This window comes from Dryobates pubescens, chromosome 34, assembly GCF_014839835.1.
Source record: "Dryobates pubescens isolate bDryPub1 chromosome 34, bDryPub1.pri, whole genome shotgun sequence".
Classification (NCBI taxonomy): Eukaryota; Metazoa; Chordata; class Aves; order Piciformes; family Picidae; genus Dryobates; species Dryobates pubescens.
Genome location: NC_071645.1, coordinates 3,686,658 through 3,713,403, shown reverse-complemented (window position 1 = coordinate 3,713,403; position 26,746 = coordinate 3,686,658). Strand labels below are relative to the sequence as shown.

The 26,746-nt window shown below is 46.0% G+C and overlaps 1 protein-coding gene across 1 annotated transcript; it reads right to left on the bottom strand.

Moving 5' to 3' along the window:
* Positions 1–5,991: 5,991 nt before the first annotated feature.
* On the bottom strand, positions 5,992–24,876 carry JHY (junctional cadherin complex regulator). The gene is given in 8 exon segments (XM_054176186.1): positions 5,992–6,192; positions 6,998–7,123; positions 8,124–8,204; positions 10,536–10,797; positions 11,367–11,723; positions 11,725–12,002; positions 19,102–19,588; positions 24,464–24,876. Coding segments are annotated over 8 exon segments (2,178 nt in total). The 5' UTR covers positions 24,850–24,876.
* Positions 24,877–26,746: the final 1,870 nt, after the last annotated feature.

Below are 26,746 nucleotides of genomic sequence, written 5' to 3'. Positions count from 1 at the left end.
GACTACTTTTCTGCATCTCACAGAAGCACTTCAGGGTTTGTTCCAGCAGTCACAGCAAAGCCAAGATGCACAACACCAGAGGACATCGAGTCTTTACTTTAGGAAAGCAAGCTGAGTGGCCTCAGCAGGACCCAAACAAAGTGAGTCAAAAGACTTGGTAAGCTTGCCTTTGCCTCTGACATTTCAGAAACCTGTTACCTCATTATCCTGCCTTCAAACCAAGTTCTTCCTTGAAAGATTATCTGTGCCCTAACAGGTAGAAAAGGCACTGCAGCCCACTCTGGGATCGCATTTTCTTAGGCTACACTTTACCACCTTTACCACCAAGTATTATCTGCCTTTATCACCAAGTATTGCTACTGCTACATGAACTCTATGTCAGTATTGGGAGCCAGTCCAGGGCTCTCCAGAGCTACAAGTGTTTCACCTAAGATTATCATGCTATAGAAACAAGATAAATCCAAGATATAAGACAACTCTTTTTAAGCTAGGACCATTCAGGCAGGAGTTTGTAATTAATTCAAGTGATGATGTTTGGTTTTGTAAGTAGAGGAGAGGAAGAACAAAGCCACAAGTTCAGGTGGCTACAAGACTCAGGAGTGCTGCAGTCAGCATCTTCTCTATGTTCTGTGGCACAGAGGTGAGAAAAAGAGCCCAATTCCTTTCTGCCAGCAGCATTATCACACTTAGGACATGCCAAGTTACTGAGGACCAATCAGAATATGCATCAAATAACACCCAAGCCTCTGCTGACTCTCCTGTGCCACTACAGGAACTTTCCTCCTCACAAAGCATTTATGCTGGTCAATAAAATTAAGTTAAATTCACAATCACCCACATTTCTTCACCTCTCTGTGGTTCTAGGCACCCTGGCTAACATTTAAAACTACCATCACATTTAAAACCAAAGACAACCTTGCTGACAAACACACAGAGAATGTGACCGACCCCCCCCCCACCCCATCCCATTGAGTCCCCATCCCAGCCTGCTCCTGAGCATTGCAGGGAACAGGAGGAGACTTTGGGAACAGGCTGCTGATCCCAGAAAATTTGGTTCAAACAAGGGCAAACCCTCTGAGACTGAGGCAGAAGAAGGAAAGAGTTGCTACTTGAGACATCCTCTCACTCATCAGCCAGCTCCTTGCAGGCTGGGAAGCAACCCCTGCCAGGCTGATGACAGGAAGCTGGCATGGCAGCATCATGGTATTAAGTATCATCATCAGATTCAACTCAATCCATGACACACTGATAAAATAGGATGGCTTTGTCAGTCAGCAGCCTGTGAGCCAGCTCTTGCTACCTTCTGTGAGACAGTGGTGACTTGAAATTTGATGGTGATGCAGCATCATGGGCTGCCCAGGGAGGTGGTGGAGTCACCGTCCCTGGAGGTGTTCAAGAGGGGATTGGATGTGGCACTTGGTGCCATGGTTTAATTAGTCAGGAGGTGTTGGGTGACAGGTTGGACTTGATGATCCTTGAGGTCTCTTCCAACCTTATTGATTCTATGATTCTAATTAGAACTGACCCTGGATATTTGCCCACTGAAGGTGCTCTCAGCTTCTACACCTCCTAAATCTAAAAATATTAAGAAAAGATGGCCCTTAATCTAAAACATTAAGAAATGATGGCACTGGAAAGAGTCCAGCAGGTAACATGTTGAGAAGTGTACACAAATACATTCCTGCCCCTGTTGAAGGCAGCCTGTGCTCAGGATGAGTAACACTGCTGGAGCCATGCAGCTATGCCAGGCAGGTTCTACTGCAGCTCAATCTCTCCCTGAATTCTTAATGCAAAATCCAAGCCCTACTTCCTATTTAAATTCCTTGCCTTCCTAATTTGAAAGACATCAAGTTTTGGCCTTTGCTTTTAAGCAGATGGATGCTCATCATTTACTTGTCTGGTCCCCTTTTGTGCCACCATATCTGTTAGGTGGAGGGGAAAAAATTGCACTGGTATTGAGGTAGATCAAAAGGTTTCCTTCCCACATGTGCTGCAAATAATCAGTATCATAGAATCAGTCAGGGTTGGAAGGGACCACAAGGATCATCCAGTTCCAACCCTGCTGCCATGGGCAGGGACACCTCACACTAGATCAGGCTGGCCAGAGCCTCATCCAGCCTGGGCTTAAACACCTCCAGGGACGGGGCCTCAACCATCTCCCTGGACAACCCATTCCAGAGCTTCACCACTCTCATGGGGAAGAACTTCCTCCTCACGTCCAGCCTGAATCTCCCCACCTCCAGCTTCATTCCATTGCCCCTAGTCCTATCACTACCTGAGAGCCTGAGCAGTCCCTCCCCAGCCTTCTTGTAGCCTCCTTCAGACATTGGAAGGCCACAATGAGGTCACCTCAGAGCTTTCTCTTCTCCAGACTGAACAGCCCCAACTCCTTCAGTCTGTCCTCATAGGAGAGGTGCTCCAGCCCTCTGCATTTTTCTGGGAGAAGAAACTCACTAAATAAAAATAATCCTAACCCAGTCCTCTCCAAATGGTTTGTGAGATGGTCATGATCAGTGCCCTCAAAGCAATTAATCTGTCTCCTCTCCCTGGAGCAGCATAATATGGCTTCTAGTCTAGCACGGGTTTAGTATTTAAAGGGTTCCTAAAAGTTCTTTGCTTTAGTGGGGATAAAAAAAAAAAAAGAAGCCCAAATGAAACACATCACCCACCCAGAAAGATCACCCTCATTTCTGGGAGCTCTAAAAGGGAGTAGGATGCCAGATAGGGGGAAGGTGATCAATTAAGACATTAAGCATTTTGCACCACATGGACGCATCTGCATGGCAGCCAAATAATAAGGCCATCAGCTCATTTTCAGGGGGCTGTTGCCTACTTCAACTCAATCCTCAGATCAAAGAGAAAATGTCTGCTTGCATTTTCTAATCAGAAAAGGGATGCTAATTTAGGTTCCTTAATGTGTGGTGGTAAGAGACTTCTTCAATTAACTGAATTCTATAGCTCAGAAAATAAAAAAGGGGGGATACAAAGGGAGTCAGGCTGGAAAGGCAGAAGTTCTCATTAAATCAAAGGTCCAATATTCATTACCTCCAGCATCTGGGGCTAAACACTAAACATGGAGATCATCAAAGGGGGTTTAATGGGTTAAATTGAGAATATAATCTAATTAAAATATTAGATACGAGTAAATAGCTCTTTGATATTCATCTGAAGGTTTCATTAAAATAGGTACTTGAGGGTTGTATGAAGGGGGGATTATCACTTTTAAGCAGAAACAACAAGTTGAGGTTCCCTAATCAGAAATGCTTCAAAGTGTTACCATTGGGTTTAAAAATGAAAGTAGAAAAAGCAGCAACTGGCAGAGGACAGAAACATTTACCCAGCCTGGCTTGCTGGAGCACACCACAGGCATGTAGAAGGAGAAGGCAAACACACTTCCCAAAGGCAAGAAGGCTGAGGCAGAGAATGGGCCTGGTCCAGAAGGTGCAGAGGACATTTGAGAGATGTCCACCGCTGCACTTTGATATGCAAAGCATTTCCCCTGCAACTTGACCTGCATTCCCCACATTGGAGATCACCTCTTCCACCAAGCTTCCCCCAAAAGGTTATGGAATCATTGAATTGTAGAATGCTACGGGGTGGAAAGGACCTCCAGAGGTCATTGAGTCACACAGAATCACCAAGGTTGGAAGAGAACTCAAAGATTATCAAGTCCAACCTGTCACCCAAGACCTCATGACTAGACCATGGCATCAAGTGCCACATCCAATCCACTCCTGAACACCTCCAGGGATGGGGACTCCACCACCTCCCTGGGCAGCACATTCCAATGGCTAATGACTCTCTCAGTGAAGAACTTTCTCCTCACCTCCAGCCTAAACTTCCCCTGGTGCAACTCCCCTGTAGAATAGGACCACTCAGGATGGGTCACACAGGAACAGGTCCAGGTGGGTTTGGAAGCTCTCTAGAGAAGGAGACTCCACAACCTCTCTGGGCAGCAGTAATGCACCTCACATGCTTCTGCCTGTGAAGGTTAACAGTTTAATTCAGCACATGTGGTGGGAAACAACCAACAGGGTGGAGAGCTTCCCAGCCCTCAGGTAGGTCAGGAGGGCTTTAAAAGCAAGACACAGAGCCCTTTTCCATAATGGAGAGATAAGGTATGGTGATCATTTCTTCTTCATATTGGGGTGGGTGCCTGATTGGGGATCCTGCAGGGTGTATTTCTGCAACTAACTCACTTTGGGGAGGACTGAGGCATCCTGAGGACTGTGGGATAGGGGTTAATGGCCAGGCATTGGAAGAGGTTACCCAGGGAGGTGGTGGAATCACTGTCCCTGGAGGTGTTCAGCAATGTGTGGCCATGACACTTTGGGATGTGGTTCAAAGGCTATGGTGGTGTTAGGTGGATGGTTGGACTTGATGATCTTACAGAGCTCTTCCAATCAAAATTATTCTGTGATTCTATGAAACTCACCCAGGATTCTCTAAAGTGAATGGTATGGAGCTTTACCACCTTGCCTTTCTGTTGTTAGCCTCCTCCAAGGAGACTCGCCCCCTTTTTTGTTCCCCCCCCCCAAAGACTAGTTCTCTCTCTTCCCCTTATACAAAAGGGGACCCAATAAATTGCATAAATCAATTACACATCATCACAAGGTTGTTGCTTCCCCCTCCTTTCAGCTAGCCCATTTTCTAAGAGATTTTTGTGTGCTTTCTTCAAAATTCCCTTCTGTCCCAATCCCATTTCAGCTGTTGCCCTAATTCCTAATTTGCCAAGTTAAAGAAAGGGAACCACTGTCAGAAACCCATCTGTTTGTTGTAATTTTGATAGAATTAATCTGTTAAAAGCTGCTTCCTCTCCAACATGTAGCTCTCAATTATCCTCAGTTAGTCAATACATTTCCCAACTGCTTCTGGCTAACACCAGATTGTCTGCATGACCAGCCAGTACTCGGTTTGCATTTCCTTGCCCCAGATGAAGCTTCAAAAGGTTGGGCTTGATGTGACAACTATTCACTGACAGAATAATTAGCTTTGGGGCACATTTTTTTGGTTGTCTTTCTCATCAGCAGTGGGTTCTTCTTGGCCTTCATTTCTGGATAGTCTGCCAACATCTCCTCAGCACTTCCAAAAGAGAAACACTGCTGATATTAGAATCACCAAATGAAGCTGCTGGTATTAAAATCACCAAATGAAGCCCTTTCTCAGCACTGGTTAGGCCACACCTTGAGTCCTGTGTCCACTTCTGGGCTCCTCAGTTTAGGAAAGATGTTGAGTTGCTGGAAGGTGTCCAGAGAAGGGCAACAAAGCTGGGGAGGGGTCTGGAGCACAGCCCTGTGAGGAGAGGCTGAGGGAGCTGGGGTTGCTTAGCTTGGAGAAGAGGAGGGTCAGGGCAGACCTTCTTGCTCTCTACAACTCCCTGAAGGGAGGTTGTAGCCAGGTGGAGGTTGGTCTCTTCTCCCAGGCAAGCAGCACCAGAACAAGAGGACACAGTCTCAAGCTGTGCCAGGGGAGGTTCAGGCTGAATGTTGGGAAGAAGTTCTTCATAGAAAGAGAGATTGGCCATTGGAATGTGCTGCCCAGGGAGGTGGTGGAGTCACCATCACTGGAGGTGTTTAAGAAGAGCCTGGATGAGGCACTTGGTGCCGTGGTTTAGTTGATTAGATGGTGTTGGATGATAGGCTGGGCTGGATGATCTCAAAGGTCTTTTCCAACCTGGCTCTGCAGATATGCCCATAGGTTGGGCATATCTGGCTAAGAAATGATCCAGCCTGGAAGATGCAACTGCTAGGTCAGTTGATTTGGAAGCAGAAGAGCACCAGAGATTACACATTTAAAATGCCACATAAGCAACTGTTTAGATATAGATATATTTTTTTACATTACCTCTAGTTGAACTGATTCTAAAGTTTAACAATGATTAAACCTTGTCTTTCAATGGAATGGAAAAACACCCTGTGTGAAAGTCACAGTTCATAACCAAACAGTTCAGCCATTTGTGCCTTGAGGATGTCCCTGATAACTTCCAACGGCTTATAAGATGTGAAGGGTTCTGAAAGCAGCTACGATTTGCTTCTCCTTCTCGTGTCGATGCCACAAAGCTTCCAAGGATGCAATTTGAGGTAAGCTGTCTTCATTAAAAGAGAGCAGAGCTCTTTCCTCTCTCACCTCTTCATCTGACTGCCTTGCCATGAAAGTCTTTGGTCTAGGAATCGTCTTGGCATACTCCAGTGCCTGAAACCAGGGAAATTGGGACAGCCGGTTAAGAGAAAACCTGCACAATTATCTCCAAGGCAATGTAGGTGTTCCCATGATGAATGTCCTCAAGAAACCCAAAGCCTTTTGGCCATCCAAACAATGCACTTTCCTCTCTTTGTGGTTTGTGTGAGGTTTAGGAAGAAATGCAAAAGGTGGTGGGTGCCCCCTCCCTGGAGGTGATCAAGGCCAGGCTGGATGAAGCCCTGAGTGAGCTGGGACATATCCTTGCTCATGGCAGGGGTTTGGAAATGGATGACCTTTAAGGTCCCTTCCACCTCAAACAATTCTACAGCTGTATGGATCTGTGGTCTCTTTGCAAAGTGCACTCTGCAGTAGTGTGGCCTCCACTGCTGATGTGAAGCAGAGCAGGTGCTGTGCTGGGTAGCATTCCTAGGGATGTTCTACCCTTTATTTTCCCCCTTTCCCCAGGAAAACTTCACTGGCTGGTTAGGCTCAGTTGAGTGCTGATAGCTTGGAGTACTGCTCTATTTCCACATGGTGGACTCTCCTGAAGAGCCAGGCAGATGCATGAACTAAAGACAGCTGCTGGCACAGAATTCAGCAACTCTTGGCATACATCAACAGCCACAACAGAACAGAAGCACAGGGGAGAGCTTGCCAGGATCCCATGAGAGCAGAAGTCCTGAGAGTTGCTAAAATACAAATGGAGAAACTATTTTAGACTCCTGTGTGTCATATCTGTGCTCTTCCTTTTGTGTGTGTCTGTGTGCAAAGTCCAAAACCTCTCCCTGCATGTGCTTTCAAGGGTCTCTGCTCTTACCTTCTGCCTTGACACTGAAGATACAGCCTGGGGTTTTGCAGGTAACCTCTGAGCCAAAGCAATGCTTTTCATATTGTGTTGCTTAATTTGCTTTGCATATTCCTTTAGTTGCTTTAACTTCTCTTTCTGCCCAAAGGAAAAAAGGTGTCTGGTTAATTCAATGCCTCAGTAGATCCATCAATGAAACACTGTTGGGTTTTTCCCATGGGAGCCTTCCATTTACACCTCTGTGGCTGTTTAACCTGGCTGTGCTATTGATCATCCCTCAGCAGAGCACAACAGGAAATCCTGACAAAAGGCACAGATATTTTTTTTTAGGCACTTTTCATGTTTAAGAGCTTTTCTGGCTGGCATTGAGGGTAGAGCTCAACAGAAATGTGACAGTCTGAATGTTTCAAGGGATCTGTTCAGTTCTGTGCTGGGCTCATTTCTCTCAGCTTTTGCAATGATTTTTGAAACCTCTGTACTTGTTTCAAGGCTCTCAATGACAGGGTGCTTTTACTTAGCTGATATTCTGTGTCTTTATATTTCCAGCAATTTATTACCCTCAGATGCAGCAGGATGCTCTGCCTTGCCCCTGTTGGGAGCCAATGTCCCTTATTTCCTTTCAATGCATTGATACCCCAGTGGCACTCTTTGCAGTGAGAGTGGTGAGACACTGGAACAGGCTGCCCAGGGAGATTGTGGATTCTCCCTCCCTGGAGGTGTTCAAGGCCAGGTTGAGTGGTCTAATGGGAGGTGTTCCTGCCCATGGCTGAGAGGTTGGAATTAGATGATCTTCAAGGTTGCTTCCAACCCAAACCATTCTATGAATCTGTGAGTCTATGGCATAATAATGCAACACAGTCCTGGGAATGTGGAATTTACTGATGTGCTATTATCCTTGTTGGATTCTGTGAACTACTCCCTGGTTCTGGAACTACAACATTAGAGGGTTAGGTTTATCCACAATGCAGTTCTTTCCTTTCATTTGAATCTCTCCTTAGGATCTCAAGCTAGATCTAGAGTCAAAGGCATAAAGCACCATACAAGTTGCTTCTTAGCAGCACTATTTCTTTGTCATTTTCCCCTGCCTAAGCTCACTTTGCACAACTAAAAAGCAAATCACACAACAGGGGCTGCTTACTTTCTCTTTGATTGCTTCATAGTCAGGTCCAAGGCCTCCAAGCTTCACATTCAGATTTATGTAGGCCTTTGAGCTCTGTGGCTGAAAAACAAACAGCAGTGACAGATTTGCCTTTATTTTTCCTTGCTAGGATTTCCTGCAGAGCATAATTGAAACAAGTCTTATAAGGGCAGAATTCAACTCTCAGGCAGGTATGTCTCATTTTAAGGACTGTAAGTGACCAAAAAGGTTGAGTTAATTGTACAAGTCAAATAATTCACTCAAAAATTATCTATTTAAACAGCTTAAAGTGACTATGTGACTGCTGCTGGAATGAAGCTCTGAGGAAATTGTTATGAGAGAAGCAGATAAAAGTACCTGATTTTAGTGGCAAATAAAAGGCAAGCAAATGTTATTAGTGATGGTTACCTTTAAGATCTCAAAACTGAAATGGAAAATTGTTGAGATAGTTGGAAAAAAAAACCAAGCCCTGCCCTGTTGTAATAGTATAGAAGTTTTAATCTACCCTCTTCCCACACCCTGTAGCACAGCAAAAGCTTCACAAGCACACAGGGAAGACAGAAGATGAGTGATACCATTTCAGTCCTTCATGGCATTACTCCAAAGCCCCCAATAATTCCAGAAACTTTTAAATATGGACCTGATGGAGTGAGTCCAGAGGAGGGCCATGAAAATGGTCAGGGGCCTGGAACACCTCTATATAAGGACAGGCTGAGGGAGCTGGGGTTGTTCAGCCTGGAGAGGAGAAGGCTCTGGGGAGACCTAACAGCAGCCTTCCAGAACCTGAAAGGGGCTACAAGAAGGCTGCAGAGGGAGTGTTTGCAAAAGCCTGTGGGGATAGGATGAGGGGCAATGGTTTGAAATGAGAGAAGAGCAAATCTAGATTGGATGTGAGGAACAAGTTCTGCACCATGAAGGTGCAGAAGGTTGCCCAGGGAGGTAGTTGAGGCCCCATCCTTTGAGACATTCAAGGTTAGGCTTGACAAGGTTCTGAGCAACCTGCTCTAGAGGAGGATATCCCTGCTGACTGCTGGGGGATTGGACTAGATGGCCTTTGAAGCTCCCTTCCAACCCAAACCATTCTATGGTTGATTTTTAGAAGTGGCCTATGCATTAAAAACCGATCAGTGGAACCTCATTATGGTCAGCTCTGTGGTCACCTCAAACACAGAGCGGTGCAGAAAGACCAAGAAACTTCTATATGCAAATAAAATGTGTGCTTCTTCAATGGCCATTTTCAAGTTAAACTCAGCTGCAGAGAAACTAAGCCCATGCACTGGATTTTGTGTTTGATACTTCTTTGTGTCAGTGATCCCTGTTCTTTTGTCATATGCTTACACTCAACATTCAGTTTAAGGTACTGTGAGGAGTTAATCATTCAGCTGCCTACAAGAAAATCAGGGTTCCCTCACTTCATGCCATGAGCATGAGTGCATTTGTTTCTCAGGAGAAGCTGGATTTTTCAGGGAGGCACAAATAGTCTCATTCCTGTGCCTCTCCCCACATAGGAAGCGTGAGAAAGCTACTGAAAACACAGGAGAAAAACAATGGCTTGAACTCAGGAGAACAGAAAGGGAAAGAAATCTGCCCCTCAGTTACTATCATAATCCAGCTAATTCTTCTTAGAGGCATTCAAGCAGCAATCCACCAACTGCCTCCTACATGAAACACAGAAGTTATTATTCCAGCTTAGTTTTGTCTGCCCAGAGACATGGAGCTAACCTCTTAAACATTTAATTTGTCATGGACATGGAGCTAACCTCTTAAACATTTAATTTGTCATGGACACACAGGGCTCTCTCTCTGCTGCTCCACTGCATTGGTGTTAAGTGGTTACAACATGAAACTGGGCACACAGAGGAGATAAAAAAGAACCAAGTTTTAATAAGACCCCAAATGGCATCATCAGGAGACTTGCAGTAATGTTTCTGCCGTTAGCTTTACAAATCCTCTAAGTTTGTCGTCGTTCAGTTTGATTCCCTTGGAAACAAGAGATTGGAGTTGGATCACAAATGGGCATGACCAGGATAATGGTTTGCTTAGATCTTGAGGCCTGGCTACCTGCTGCTTTATACAAATAGCTTTATTCTACATCATTTTATCACTGGATAACTTAAAAGACAAACACTGCTCTGTGTGTTCTTAGAGCTAATCAAGTTTGAAAGTGACAAAGGGAGAGGTGGTGGTGAACTGCTTTGCTCTTCAGGCTAAAATGATTGTAGTGTCTGTTTCCACCCTTTGTTCCTTGGGTGCTCTGGGCAAGTCAGTGTGTGTCTGTAACAAGGAAACAACACTCAGTCCCCCATTCCCTGTTTTGGTGTGTGAAGATTTTTTTTGGCTTATTAAGGTAAAAAAGGAAACAGAGGAAGAAATAGAAATGTTAAACCATCCAACCCACATCTGGTTGCTTACCTTCTTGCTGACTTTAGGCTGGTTTTGCTTTTCCATTTGCATGAGATGCCCTTCTGAGTTGCTTCGGCTCATTGGCACTTGGTTTCCTCCCCCACTCTCTGGATCAAGCTCTGAACCATTTTCTGCCTGTGGGACTATGGGTGGAAGGAGGCTGAACATGTGCCTGTCAGCCAGGTGAGCTGCTGCCACATGACTGATCTCCTGGTGATGTTGCTCCCAGGTTTGTGCAAAAAGGGAGGCTGCACAAGGGGCTCTTGGTATGCTGTGTATAGAAGCTTGAGAAAGCCTGAAAAAAAAGAAAGAGGGGGGGAAAATAAGAATCTTTATCTGTCTATAGCAGATAGCTCAGCAAGCAACCTGGGCATGGAATGATCCTTGTTCACAGAATATTCTGGGAACATTTAAAGGGGAGGTTGAGACTGGATGTTAGAAAGAAATTCTTGACAGTGAGGGGGATGAGAAACTGAAACAGGTTGCCCAGAGAGGCTGGGGGTGCCCCCTCCCTGGAGGTGTTGAAAGGCAGGTTGGATGAGGCTCTGATCATCTTTGTGGCCCTCCTTTGGTCCCTGCCTCTCTTGTTTTGGGGACTCCAGAGCTTGACACAGCACTGTAGGTGAGATCCCACCAGAGCAGAGTGGCAGAATCAGCTCTCTCCATATGGTGGCCACATTTCATTTGGTGCAGCCCGGGATGCCGCTGGCCTTCCAGGCTGCAAGTGCACATAGCTGCCTCACGTCCAGCTTCTCATCCACCAGCACCTCCTTGCTCATTTCTAATTATTAAGGGCACCATAGTGTTATGACAATACTGTTTCAATGCTTACATCCTTACCCTAAACCACTTCTAGCATCGTTCTGATACCTTTTATCCACACAGATATGTCTCTTGCAATCCTGAAGTGGTACTTGGTCCATCAGTAATTCTTGGAAGCTTGCATTAAAAGCAGATGGAATATTCCTCTGATTTGGATGTGCTTGGCCATTGTTGCTGTCACCTCTTGCAGAAGGCTGCAGAGTGCCATGGCTGTATGAATGTAGCTGGTCATGTGGAAGTCCATTTGGAGAACCATGACGGTACTTCGTGTTCTCCTCGCTGGTGTATGTTGAAGATACAGCCTCGGCTGGGTTGAATTTCTGTGGTGTTGGCTGAAAAGGATAGGTAGATGTGGTGAAACCCTGATTAACAAAATCTGGGGAAATTATTTAGGCAAGAATCTGAATTTGCTGCTGTATGAGAGTCCAGGCCAACAGAAGGACCTGCTCCCAGCCATTTATGCAGCGTGCTGCTGTTGTCTTGCTCCACTGCCTGCATGGGAGCAGCCTGGAATTCTGATATTTGGTGGTAGCAAGACTTTGGTTTTGCTCATCTTCTTGGTGGTTGTTGCCTATCATTCCTTGGGAAAGCTCTCTCTTGGAGACTCTGGTTGGGCTTGGTTTTATTTCTCTAGGAGGACTTATTTTGGTGATCCTAAAAGAAGTTCCCAAAGGTGAGGTGAATTTCAGTGGTTGCTATTTCACCTGTTCCTTAAGGGCAAGTTTGCCTGTCACAGTGCCTTTCACATCTTCAAGTATCCCTTGAAACCCATTGCAACCTGTGAATGTGTGATGTCTATGATTTAGATGCTTGGACCTCTAAATCCAGTTCTTTTCCCTGCCCTATATCCTGCAAAACATCATCCAAATGATAAGAAACAATTGATGAATTCAAGCACACCAGGACTCCTGCTTTGAGCTAAACTCTCAGTCTGGAGTTTATTCAAGACTTGCCACTTTCAATTACAGCATCAGGTGTGGCCTGCTTTGAGGAAAGACACAGCTTTCTTTCTAGGGACTATATAAATCCATTCTCAGCCCATTTAATCTTTGTCAGCTCTGAAATCCTCCATTTCATCCTTCTGTCCCTCTAGGGTTCTTTTGTTAGCGACACTTGCAGTCACTACATGGCACATGCACTCAGAATAACTGCTTAATGGCAGGTATTAAATCCACATATAGAGCAGAATGTCTTGGCATAAAGCTTTAGCACTGGGGAATCCTGACTCCTGGTGCCAAGATGATGATTTGTTAGCTCGACCTCTGCTGTAACAATTAATGTGCTGGCACAGTGGTGGAAAGTATGAACGGCTGCCAAACTGGGACCAGGCCAATGTTTTCCTCTTTAAATGGATTGGACAGCCCTCTAAAATCCTGCCTTCATTCTGAAATTCCATATATCATAGAATCAGCCAGGTTGGAAAAGATCTCAGAGATCAAGCCCTACGAGGAGAGGCTGAGGGAGCTGGGGGTGTTTAGCCTGGAGAAGAGGAGGCTCAGGGGAGACCTTATGGCTCTCTACAACTACCTGAAGGGAGGTTGTAGCCAGTAGGGGGTTGGTCTCTTCTCCCAGGCACCCAGCACCAGAACAAGAGGACACAGTCTCAAGATGCACCAGGGGAAGTTTAGGCTGGAAGTGAAGAGAAAGTTCTTCCCAGAGAGAGTTGTTGGCCATTGGAATGTGCTGCCTAGGGAGGTGGTGGAGTCACCATCCCTGGAGGTGTTCAAGAGGGGATTGGATGTGGCACTTGGTGCCATGGTTTAGTAGTCATGAGGTGTTGGGTGCCAGGTTGGACTTGATGATCTCTGAGGTCTTTTCCAACCTTATTGATTCTATGACTCTGTGATAACCTGGTGTATTTTATTGTGCCAAAGACTACCCCCCTGAACTGCTTGGAAAGGTTCCGCATAAAACTTCATGTATATATGAGGAGCTCAGTGCAGAGTTTTCTACTTGTAACATTTTTCTGGTTGATGCTCAGGGGGATTTTAGGGGACAGAGTAATGCAAGAGTAGTTGTAGCTCAGAATCCTCATGAAGCATCAAACACGACCATGTACTAGTTTGCCCTTTTCCATTAGCTCACCATTATGGTTGCATTATTTCACCAAAATAGGGACATTTTACGTTATTATCAAGCAGATAATGCCCTAAATTGAGACACTGAGAGTGGCAAACCACTGGGAAAGGCTGCCCAGGAATGTGGTTGAGGTTCCATCCCTGGAGACTTTCAAGATCAGCTTTGATGTGGCCCTGAGCAGCCTGCTCTCGTTGGAGGTGTCCCTGTTGACTGCAGGGGGGTTGGACAAGATGACCTTTGAGGTTCTCTTCCAACTTGATGCAATCTGTGAAGCTGTGTAAATAGATGAGTTGGGCTCAGAATTTCTTGGGATTTGGGCTCTATTTTGATTTTAAATCATTCAGTACATCCAGCAGCACATGCATTAAACTTTGGTGATTATCTACTGATATGTATCCAAGGATTTGTTGCCAGCAATTGTAACTTTAAAAGCAATGAGATTACAGCTTTTAAACATCCAAACTTCAATTCTTTTATATATATGTGTGTGTGTGTATATATATATATATATGTATATTTCAATTATGATGAAAAAGAACCTTGAGCTGCTGTGCTTTCTGGTACCATTTATCTTCAGGCTCCATTTTCACAGTCTGGAATGGTAGGACACTCTGCACTGGTTCCTCATCAAGAGTTTTAGGACCTGTAACCTAAAAATCAGGAATGTTTATGGCTACAGCCCAACCAGATGAAAGCATATAAAAGCCTTTGGGGAAAGGGTGAGAAATAATTTACCTCCTATTAAAATGCTGGAGTTAGGCATTATCTAATAGATAACCTGAAAATGAATGGCTGAAAGAGAAAATGAAAAAGGAAGCAAAACCCCAGTCAGCAGTTGGGGTAGTGCAGGGATTATTCCTTCTACTTTTAAGGAGAAGAGAGGGGAAGAAAATTGCAGGAAGCTTGCAGCACAGAAATCTACTTGTAACTCTCAAATGTCTGGGCTCCTCCATTTATACAAGAGCCAGTGGATGCACCTAATAACAGAAAAGCAACTAGACAATCATCATTGTCCAAGCAATCAGCCAGTGTAGCAAGATTCTGATGGATGACATTCACCACAGCAAGGTCTTGAACAAGAGCTCTGTGTGTGGTGGGGGGGAAAGAGATGGCAAAACATATAATGTTGGAAGGAAAGTACAAGGAGTAGCTTGCAGAAAGAGGCCATCTAATGTACACAGCCTGGCAGCAGCAACAAATAGCTTGTGCAAAACAGCAAGCCCACAAACAGGGAGAACATCTTCATGTAGCCACAGTCATGGCAGCATGGCTGGAAAGCAAATGTGAGCCATGCTTTGCAAGTGGCTGCTGGCACTGCAGATTTCAAAGCCAAGTGATGGCTGTGTAAATTTAGCAACAGAGAGAAGTTTTCTTCAACTCATAGGATCATGAAATTGTTAGGGTTGGAAGGGACCTCAAGGATAGGATAGGATAGGGGAGAATAGGATAGAATAGAATTAACTAGGCTGGAAAAGACCTTTGAGATCCTCGAGTCCAACCTATCATCCATCTAGTTCCAAGCCCCCTGCCATGGGCTCAGCAAACTTTTCTTTTTTACCCTGATCTATGCAACCTCAGGAAAACCAACTTTATTATATTTTATTTATAGATCTATTTAGGTTGGGGATTAGGAAAAAATTCTGTACTGCAAGCATGGTCAGGCGTTTGGGGGTTGGGCTTGCTGATCTCCAGAGGTCCCTTCTGACCCCTAACATCCTGTGATCCTCTGCCTGGAGCAGGCTGCCCAGGGAGGTGGTGGAGTCACCATTCCTGGAGGTGTTCAGGAAATGTGTGGCCATGGTGCTTTGGGATGTGGCTTAATGGCCATGGTGGTGTTAGGTTGATGGTTGGACTCAATGATCACAGAAGCACGAAATGGCTTAGTTTGGAAGGGACCTTAGAGATCATCTACTCCAACTCCACCCTGCCACAGCCAGGGATGTTTCTCAACCAGGTTTGGTGGCTCAAGGCTTCATCCAGCCTGGCCTTGAATACATCCAGGGAGGAGGTATCCACAACCTCTCTGGGCAGCCTATTCCAGAGTCTCACCACCTTTGCACTGGAGAACTTCTTCCTAAGTTCCAGTCTAACCCTGCTCTCCCTCAGCTTCAAACCATTCCCCCTTGTCCTATTGCTAGGCACCCTCATGAGAAGTCTCTTTCCAGCCTCCCAGTAGGTTCCCTTCAGGTATTGCAAGGCAGCTATGAGATCCCCTTGGAGTCTTCTCTTTGCCCATCTCAGATCTCAGAGGTCTTTTCCAACCGAAAAAATTCTCTGATTCATTGCTCCAAATGGTAGTGTTGGTTCTGTTAGTTGGGAGCAGAGAAGTTCACAGATTGTGTCCAGAGAAGGGCAACAAAGCTGGGGAGGGGTTTGGAGCACAGCCCTGTGAGGAGAGGCTGAGGGAGCTGGGGGTGTTTAGCCTGGAGAAGAGGAGGCTCAGAGGAGACCTTCTTGCTCTTTACAACTCCCTGAAGGGAGGTTGTAGCCAGGTGGAGGTTGGTCTCTTCTCCCAGGCAAGCAGCACCAGAACAAGAGGACACAGTCTCAAGCTGTGCCAGGGGAGGTTTAGGCTGGATGTTGGAAAGAAGTTCTTCCCAGAAAGAGAGTATGGCCATTGGAATGTGCTGCCCAGGGAGGTGGTGGAGTCACCATCACTGGAAGTGTTTAGGAGGAGACTGGATGAGGCACTTGGTGCCATGGTTTAGTTGATTAGATGGTGCTGGATGATAGGTTGGACTTGATGATCTTGAAGGTCTTTTCCAACCTGGTCATTCTATTCTATATTCTATTCTATTCTATTCTACCACACAGGTTTCCTGAGCAGTGGATAGCTGCAGCCTGGCCATCAGCAAGATGTTTTTGGTGGAACCAACTGCCTCACTGTATTGCTAGTTTACTGGGCAGGTAAAGCATACTTCTACATTATCTCTTTGAAAGAGGAACAGGACACAACCTCTGGCAGCATTTTTTTTTCCCTCTCTTTTTCTTTCCCCCCTTTTTTTTTTTTCTCCCTTTTGGTGAACTATTCTATTAATACCAATCAAATTGAGAAAATGATCAAATGAAATTGCATTTTGAGAATCATAAGCTGTGTAATGCCTATTCTGTTAAATTGAGGCCCATAATTGCTTCTCTACTGAAAAGATACAACAAAGACAGCAATCATGGCATGTCATTATCCCAGACTAGGAAACCGGCCTTTGCAGTGAGGACTTCAAAGGCTTGTGGTTCTCGAATTGCATTTGGCTGCTATTGTTGAAGCGCAGGCAATCTTGATTAGGTGTTTACACTGAGGTAAGGCTCAGTGCACAGAGAGTCTGAGTGCCTTGGTCTAGAGCCATTAAAAAATTGTACATTATGTTCCTTGCTTTGAAGTAAGGGGCTTGTAGGTAGGAAAGCAACTCATAGTGAGTACAGCTGAGCTAGCTTGGGCCACTGCTTCTCCCTCTCTCCTTCTCTCTCTCTCTCTCTTTTTATTCTTTCTCTCAGAGAGACTCATCATCAGGTTCTTAGAGAATCAGGCAACACTGCAAAGAACTTGATGCTTTATGAAATGCTGTATAAATTAGTAAATACACAGCTCAGCACGGGTTTGTTGTACGTTTGGGCACATGCAGCCTGCTGGCTGCATGCACAGAGGCAACAGCTGTGAATCTTGCAGCAAGGAGGCTGCAAATCTTTTCGCCTAAGGTTATGTCAGATGATTAAAAAAACAACACCATAAAGCTGTCTGCAAAGTGTAAACACCCAGGGAGGTGGTGGAGTCACCCTGATCCAGCCCTCTGATCATCTTTACAGCCCTCCTATGGACCTCCTCCAGCAGGTCTGTCTCTCTCTTGTGTTGTATCAACTTGTTGAGGGCAGAAGCAAACTGTTCTACATCCATGCTGCCTGACTCCTGCTGTGTCACAGCTCTGCTGCCCTCCTAGCTGCTTCAGCGAGGCAATCTTTGAGCACAGCCCTGATTTGAACAGATTTTTTTTGGTGTCTTATTTCTTACCTATCTTTGAACGGTGTCTCCACAACAGAGTCCTGATCTCTGGCTCCACTACTTACATCTGAAACCTTTTCAGAATTCCCCAACCAGTAAACACAATTATATCAACACAGCTTTAATTAGCATCAATCTGCACTCATTATTTTTACCATCAACAAAATTATAACTGGGAAAAAAAAACAAAACACCAAACCACACCAACCAACCACAATCAACAACAAAGTGCTCTTAATAGCTCTGCTAGAAGAAAGCTTGTCCATCCTTACACTCCTTGTCATGCAGATGCCCTCCACCCTTGTGTCAACTGTTCATCAGCCTTGGAAAACGTTTCACTTGGAGCAGAAAGTCTCTGTAGCTTTTGCAAGGGAAGGATTTTCCGTGCTACAGCTGGTGGAGTGATTCACTCACTCCCACCTTCCCATTATGTGTAATAAGTATCAAGTAAAAGCAACAAACTCATCTATAATCGTTCATTAGGAACTGTAATTACATTTCCACTTAATCCTTAATGCAAGTTGCCTGAGGTTTCTCAGTCAGTTGTAAGAAAGCTAAGCCCTTCAAATCCAAGTAGTGTGCATGGCTGCTATCTGCTGACTGTTTTCAAGCACAAATCCAGGCTGGGAGAGGACTGGCTTGAGAGCAGCCTCAAGGAGAAAGCCTTGGAGGTGTCAGGTGAAGAAAAACGCAGCATGAGCCAGAAACCAGCTGTGTCCTGGGCTGCATCAAAAGCAGTGTGACCAGCAGGATGAAAGAGGTGATTGTTCCCCTCTACTCTGCTCTGAGTGAGACCCCCTCTGGAGTACAGCATCTCGTTCTGGTACCTCCAACAAAAGAAGAACATCAAACTGCTGGAGTAGCTCCATGGGAGGCCAAGAAGATGATCAGAGGGCTGGAGAATGTCCCCTTTGAGGACAGGCTGTGAGACTTGGGGCTGTTCAGCCTGGTGAAGAGAAGGCTCTTGGAAGACAGGCTTGTAATAATGTCTTCAGTGGGGTTCTAATTGAAGGCTTTTTAATTATTCCAGAATAGAATAGAATTAACCAGGTTGGAGAAGATCTTTGAGATCCATTCCATTCCATCATCAAGTCCAACCTATCACCCAACACCATCTAATCAACTAAACCATGGCACCAAGTGCCTCATCCAGGCTCTTCCTAAACACCTCCAGGGGTGGTGACTCCACCACCTCCCTGGGCAGCACATTCCAATGGCCAGTCTCTCTTTCTATGAAGAACTTCTTCCTCACATCCAGCCTGAACCTCCCCTGGCACAGCTTGAGACTGTCACATGTGTCCTCTTGTTCTGGTGCCTGGGAGAAGAGACCAATCCCCACCTGGCAACAACAAACCAGGTAGTTGTAGAGAACAATAAGGTCTGTCCTGAGCCTCTTCTTCTCCAGGCTAAGCAATCCCAGCTCCCTCAGCCTCTCCTCACAGGACTGTGCTCCAAACCCCCCCTCCCCAGCTTTGTTTCCCTTCTCTGGACACATTCCTGCAACTCAACATCTTTCCTAAACTGAGGGGCCCAGAACTGGATAAAGGGTGACCAAGCTTTTGCACTGGCAATCAGGAGTTAGCAGTTGCATGCTAGATTGTAAATCTGCTTACCCTCCTCTGCAAACCACCAGGCAGTCCTCAGATTATACCAATTAGAACACATCAAAGAGTTACCTACCTGCTCTTGGAGAACTTGTTGCCTCTTACTGTGCAGCTGAAGATAAGAATTTCTCTTCTCTGAAGAGAATCCCAAGGTCTGTTTGTTTTTTTCCACAAAGTTTTTTTTTGCCTTTTGTGGTCGACCTTCTTGAGCCTGAAGAGCCAAAGCATTTGGGCTGGCTTTGAAGTGACACCCAGCTGCAGATCCCTTCCCTTTGCTATGCAGCTCAAAAGGAGCATCGCTGCCCACAGCATTGGTTTTAGGGAAGCTTGGCAATTTTGTACCAAACTTTGGGAATGTACCTTGTGCCTTTGCCTCCTGTTGATTCTTTCCCTCTGAGCAGTCATTGGCATGGAGGTAAAATGCATCCTGTGCAACGTCCATGCTGCTCCCTCCAGCAACCTGACAGGCTCGTTCTGCCTCAGAAAATTCTGCTACCTCTTTTGTGTTCTTCCAGTTAGGGTTGTATCTTAGGCTGAAATATTTGTCCACAGCCTGATGTTTCCTGTTTAAAAAATAAACAAGAAACACAAAGCTATTCAGGTCCAAGCTGTATGAATTTTCTATCATTTCACTGTGCAATTTGAGCCAAGAAATGTCTTGCAAATATGATCATCAGAGTTACTCCAGTGTGGGCAGTATTGCTATTTGAATCAGGGAAGGGTTCAGTTTGGAACAGTGGGACCTCCCTGCTCCTGCTGGACTTAAAACCTCCAAACATCCAGCCTAAACCTCCCCTGGTGCAGCTTGAGACTGTGTCCTCTTGTGCTGGTGCTGCTTGCCTGGCAGAAGAGACCAACCCCCACCTGGCTACAATCTCCCTTCAGGGAGTTGGAGAGAGCAAGAAGGTCTGCCCTGAGCCTCCTCTTCTCCAGGCTAAGCAACCCCAGCTCCCTCAGCCTCTCCTCACAGGGCTGTGCTCCAAATCCCTCCCCAACTTTGTTGCTCTTCTCTGGACACCTTCCAGCAACTCAACATCTTAAACTGAGGAGCCCACAACTGGACACAGGACTCAAGGTGTGGCCTAACCAGTGCTGAGCACAGGGCAGGATGACCTCCCTGCTCCTGCTAGCTACACTGTTCCTGATAGAGGCCAGGATGCCGTTGGCATAGAATCTATACTAAGTACTATAGTAGAATCAGCTGAAAGAGAGGTGATGTAAAGAGAAATAATGTAAGAGAAACGACAATGGAAGAGAAATAATAAGAGAGAAATGATCTATTGCACTGCTTCTGCTGTTTCCTTTTAAATGTTGGAGCCTACAAAAGCCAGGAAGTGTTGCTCATCCTTCAAAGCCTCTGCAGTCTGAAATAAAAAGTGATACTCCTGGTAAAATCACTCCCTCAAATGTCACTTGGAGACTGTCTAAAGAAGAACAGCCTGCAGCTCTGTTTTTCAATTCTCTTTGCTCCTTCCTGTGAAACATCATGATGTGGATGTTTCAATATCAACAAAAGAAAAGAACCTCTCCAAAAAGACTTAAAACTTCTCAGTGCAAACCAGGCTGTAGCTGACACAAGCACAGAAAAACACAAATCAGGAAGGTTTGTGGAGGTTTTGTGTGCTTAGGTTTTTTTGTATTCTTTTATTTATGCCTGCCTGATCAACTTGATTTCTTTCTATGCCCAGGTGACTGCCTGGTGCCTCCAGGCTGTGGATGGAGTCCATCTGGACTTCAGCAAGGTCTTTGACACCGTCCCACACAGCAAACTCCTGGCCAAGCTGTCACCCCCTGGCTTGAACAGCAGCACTCTGAGCTGGGTTAGGAACTGGCTGGAGAGCTGAGCCCAGAGAGTGGTGGTGAATGGTGCCACATTCAGCTGGCAGCCAGGCACTAGTGGTGTCCCCCACGGATCAGTGCTGGGCCCCACCCTCTTTAATATCTTTACTGATGATCTGGATGAGGACATTGAGTCCATCATCTGTAAATTTGCAGGCAATACGAAGCTGGGGGTAGGAGTTGATCTGTTAGAGGGCTATGCAGAGGGACCTTGCCAGGCTGGACAGATGGGCAGAGTCCAAGGGCATGAGACTGAACACATCTAAGTGCCAGGTTCTACACATTGGCCACAACAACCCCAGGCAGTGCTACAGGCTGGGGTCAGAGTGGCTGGAGAGTGGCCAGGCAGAAAGGGACTTAGGGGTACTGGTTGACAGCAGCTGAATGTGAGCCAGCAGTGTGCCCAGGTGGCCAAGAAGGCCAATGGCATCCTGGCATGCATCAGGAACAGTGTGGTCAGCAGGAGCAGAGAGGTCATTGTGCCCTGTTCTCAGCACCGGTTAGGCCACACCTTGAGTCCTGTGTCCAGTTCTGGGCTCCTCAGTTTAGGAAAGATGTTGAGATGCTGGAATGTGTCCAGAGAAGGGCAACAAAGGTGGGGAATGTTCTGAAGCACAGCCCTATGAGGAGAGGCTGAGGGAGCTGGGGTTGCTTAGCCTGGAGAAGAGGAGACTCAGGGGAGACCTTCTTGCTCTCTCCAACTCCCTGAAGGGAGGTTGTAGCCAGGTGGGGGTTGGTCTCTTCTGCCAGGCAAGCAGCACCAGAACAAGAGGACACAGTCTCAAGCTGTGCCAGGGGAGGTTTAGGCTGGATGTTAGGAAGAAGTTCTTCATAGAAAGAGAGATTGGCCTTTGGAATATGCTGCCCAGGGAGGTGGTGGAGTCACCATCACTGGAGGTGTTTAGGAAGAGACTGGATGGGGTGCTCGGTGCCATGGTTTAGTTGATTAGATGGTGCTGGATCATAGGTTGGACTCCAAGATTTCAAAGGTCTTTTCCAACCTGGTTTATTTCTATTCTATTCTATTTGATTGTGTGTTTGAACAAGTCAGGAAGGTTTGTGGTTGTTTTTTGTTGCTTTTGTTTGTTGGTCTGGGTTTCATCTGTTTGTATTTTCAACAAGTCAGGAAGATTTGTGGTTGGTTTGTTGTTTATCTGGAGTGTATTTGTTTGTGTTTTTAACAAGTCAGGAATCTTTGTGTTTGTTTGGGTTGTATTTGTTTATCTGTTTTCAACAAGTGCCCACACAGTTGCTCTAAGCTACACCTGTCAACTCTCATCAAGCAAACAAAGCCTTCAGAACCCCACAGCTGATTTTATTTATGATCTAACAGGAGGAAAACCAACTGCAGGAGCTAAACACATACAAATTGGCTTCCAGGAAATGGGCAGGCAGTGGCAGGAGTAAGAAGTGTGGGAGGAAAAAAGGCTTTTAACACTGTTTTCCTCTTAACTGGACCTGCAGTGCAGTCCTGGTTTCTTGAGCACTGACAAATGCAGAGAGGGACTGATGTACAGGCACCGAAACCTGGTTGACTCTTCAGCTCCTTACTAACAGAAACATCCTGATCTGCTGGATTCTCCAACCTGGGGCTCAGTTAATTCTAATATCATTTCCATAAATCATTTATTCATCCTTTCTAAATTAGTTCCATGCCTGTGCCTCTCTTTCAAGTGGCTCCTAATAACAAACTAATCTGTCTCTCCAGCCATGCTTTTTCATTTCAGGTAAGCATTGGTGCCGGGGTAGGCTGCGTGGCAGGGATTAGATGATTTATGCTGGTGAAGATGATTATTATTCCCAGTTGCCACACACCCCAGGTACACAGAAAAAGGTGAGCACATTTTGAAATGAGTACAGAAATATGTGGTACAATTGCAAGGATTCAGATAACACAGTATAATGCTAAAGAGTTCTATTGTGCTGAAATGTGTGCACAGCAGCTCAATTGTGTTCTGCAGGCCAGGTCACCGCACGGGGAGCGAAATGAGTGTGAAGAGCTCCTTCATCTCTAATCATCTGCAGACAAAAAGTGCACCTTTTATTCCTCCCTCCAACTTGATAGAAAGGTTAGATGGACTCTGTGCCCGTCAACAAAAGTGTTGCATGCAGACAACAGATGCAGTGTCTCCTCTTCAAATTCCCAGGTTAGTAATGGATGTAGAGAGGGGGTTTCAGATGTAGATGCTGTGATATTTGCTCCAGTTAATGGACTGGATTGGAGTACTTACTAGGCTAAGTTCAAACAAAATAAAAATTAAATCTCCATTTAATGAAGAGCCTCACATTCAGTCCAAAAAGGAAAAAAAAAAAACCACCACCAAACCACTAAAAATTAGAGCATGTTTCCAGTACAATTAACATCATTTGCACTCACAATCAAATATTCAGTAACTGGCCGTTTTGCCTGGTGAGGAGGTGAATGCAAGGATGCTATTAATCATTTAGCCTTCATTTGTTTGCCATTTCCTCTTAAGTAGACAATTAAACTGAAACTGCACATTATGATTGCTTCAGGTTTAATTTAATCCCTTTAAACTTGTGAGTTATTCCCAATTTGTACAGCGTTAAGCCCTTTTATGTCTATGACAGCAAATTACATTTTGTTTTATGTGCTGAGTTAATGCTTTCTAAAGGATAATAATGTGGGCCTGGAAATGTGGATTTTGGACTTGCACAGCTTTCAGGACAAAACTTAAGCACTTTGGCAACGTAAATTGGTCTTGAAGATGTGGACATGGCACTGCAGGCCATGGTTTAAAGGCTGTGATGGTGGTGAGAGTCGGTCTAGATGATCCTTGAGGTCTTTTCATAGAATCAGTGAGGTTGGAGAAGACCTCAGAGATCATCAAGTTCAACGTAGCACCCAACACCTCATGACTAACTAAACCATGACTTCAAGTGCCAAGTCCAATCCTTTTTTGAACACCTCCAGGGATGGCGACTCCACCACCTCCCTGGGCAGCACATTCCAATGGCCAATTCCTCTTTCTGGGAAGAACTTTCTCCTCACCTCCAGCCTACTTGTTTTCAACTGAAACAATTCTATGATTCTATGTCATGTAAATTCTGAGGAGTGGAAGCTTTTGAAGTGTTAGAACTATTTAACTGGTTTACTAAAGTCCAGACTCCAGAGGAGGGCCTCAAACATCATGAAAGGTCTGGAGCACCTCTCCTGTGAAGACAGGCTGGGAGACTTGGGGCTGTCAGTCTGGAGAAGAGAAGGCTCCAGGGAGACCTTTAGAGCTGTATTTCAGTATCTGAAGGGGACCTACAGGAAGACTGGGGAGGGACTGTTTGGAAAGGTCTGTAGTGATAGGACAAGAGGCAACAGTTTGAAACTGGAGCAGGGGAGATTCAGGTTGGACATCAGGAGGAAGTTCTTTGCAATCAGAGTGGTGACATACTGAAACAGGTTGACCAGGGATGTGGTTGAGACCCCACCCCTGGAGACATTAAAAATCAGACTTGATGTGGCCCTGGGCAGCCTGATCTAATTAGAGGTGTCCCTGCTGACTGCAGGGGGGGCAAACAAGATGACCTTGAGGGTCCCTTGCAGCCTGATGCAATCTGTGAAGCTGTAAAATCCCATGCCTTACCTTCCATCACCATTATTCTTTTGTATTCCAGTGGTACATCGACCTGTGTCATCCCCAAGTCCTTCTTTTAGAATCATCTCCTCCAAGCTATCTCCTTCTAAGCTGTCATTCTCCAACTCATCTGAACACAGTTCTACCAGCTCTTCATTTTCATCAATCCACCTCTGGAGCTCCAACTGGTACTGTGTCTCTCGAACAAGGCTTTCAGAGTCAGACTCTTGGGAGTCATTCAGACTTGAGGTAAAGCTCTCTTCACTTATAGATGGCCTTTGCCAGTTGACAGTGTGGACATCTGCTTGCATGAGGTTTGGAGGAGAATAGTTTTCACTGATGTTGCAAGTAAGTGGAGAAGAAACTGAGATCTGTTTCATCTCTGAAGAATTCATTCTGTGCTTTGCACCAATGGGATACACCAGCCCTGTGTTTTGAAAGCATGACAGCAAACATAAAAAGGCTGCTCACTCTATAATAATAATGGTATTTGTTAAAAGCAGGTACTACTGTTGGCTTAGGCTCAGGATTGGACCTTCCACAGTTAAAAAAGGCTCAGGATTGGACCTTCCACAGTTAAAACAATTCTTTGCTTCCATCTGTTACACTGATTTTTCCTTTAAGCAGTTAATATCAAGGTCCTTATATCCCAAATGCACGACTTACTGCTACGAAATCTGCCTCAGACTATTAATGGTAACAAAGCTGTGTACAAACAGCTTATGAAAAAGAAAATGAAGCTAAGACAAAGCAATAACTTTTTATCTGTTAACTTCTGGAGAGGTAAAAGACATTTTCTATATTCCCTTTATACAACTTTATGCCATTTTGGCCTGGAAGCGATTAGCAAGAAAGTGTGTGTGCCAGAAAAGAGCACAGTGAAAAGAACTGGAAATCTTCTTCAGTTAGGAAAAGTTTCTTTTGATTGCATTTTAATGTTCCTAAATCATTTGTACCACCAGAGTGTTGCAGCATAAACCGTCCGGGGGGAGCAGGAAAAAACAGTGTTTTGTGACAAAGGTACTTGGGACAGTGTGACCCATCCCCTTTAAAGGCATACAGTGAACTCCACTTTCGTAGGAGAGTTAGTTTAATAGGAGAGTCCACGTATGCGGCTGCTAAGAGATGGAAATGCCGACTATAACTTTTGCAGGGTTAGCGCTGGTAGTCACACAGCAGTTTACCCTTCGGAACTCCTTTTGCAACCGAGAGGATACCTCTGGCCGCTGCTGCCGCGGCCGGTCCAGAGGAACGCCTGGCATCGGCATGAAGCTTTCGCTGGAAACTGCCTGTGGTCAGCAGCGCCCGCAGCCAGCCGGCAGCGCCCGCGGCCAGCCGGCAGCGCCCGCAGCCAGCCAGCAGACCCCGCAGCCAGCCGGCAGCGCCCGGCCAGCCGGCAGCGCCCCGGCCAGCCCCCGCTGCCTCCAAGCAGGGAGGGGAGTCCCCGCTGCAAGCCCTGTCCCGAAGCCTCTCTCCAGCCCGGACACAACTCGGCAGCTCCCCGAGCCGAGCCAGATCTGCAGCCCCGCCAAAGGCCTCGCCGCGCCCCCGGCTGCCCTCACCCCAGCGCTCTCACCCTCGGCGATCCCGGCTCGGCCCCGTGCCCAGCCCCGGCTGGTCGCCATGGCAGCAGCGGAGGACGCCGCTGTACCAAGAGCCGCGGCGGCGCGGGGGAAGCCGCCGCCGCCGCCCCTGGCGGGGAGAGTGGTACCGGCTGTGCCGGGCTGCGGCGAACTCTTCCCGCTTGGAAAAGGTCGTGATTCCCAGCGGGACTTTGTTAATTCGTTAGTACAAAAGTAGCTTTCAGCAGTTTTCTTGCTTCTAGTGAGAAGGAATAATCTCTGTTTCTTGCTGCTGCAACAATAACACGGATTCAGGAAGGGCAAATCCTACCTCTCCAAGCTGATCTCCTTCTATGCCCAGGTGACTGCCTGGTGGATATGGGGCAGGCTGTGGATGGAGTCCATCTGGACTTCAGCAAGGCCTTTGGGAAGCTGCACAACCATAGCACCCAAAGGTTTTGGGTTCAGAGCCCCTTGCAGACTGGTGCAGTCTTGCACAGCACAGTGTGATGTTGTCATTGCACAGGTGAGCAGCTGAGGCAGAAGTCTTAGCAAAGAGGGAACAAGTCTTAGGGGTTTTAATGACAGTTTGGATGTCAGGATGCTTGGATGTCCAGGTTTTGATTCAGAGAGAGATAATACAAGTCCCAGATGGTTTGGACCTCCTGGGTTTTCCTGCTCAGTCCCATGCTTGCAGAGGAGTTAGCTGAAGCATTGCATGATATCTTCC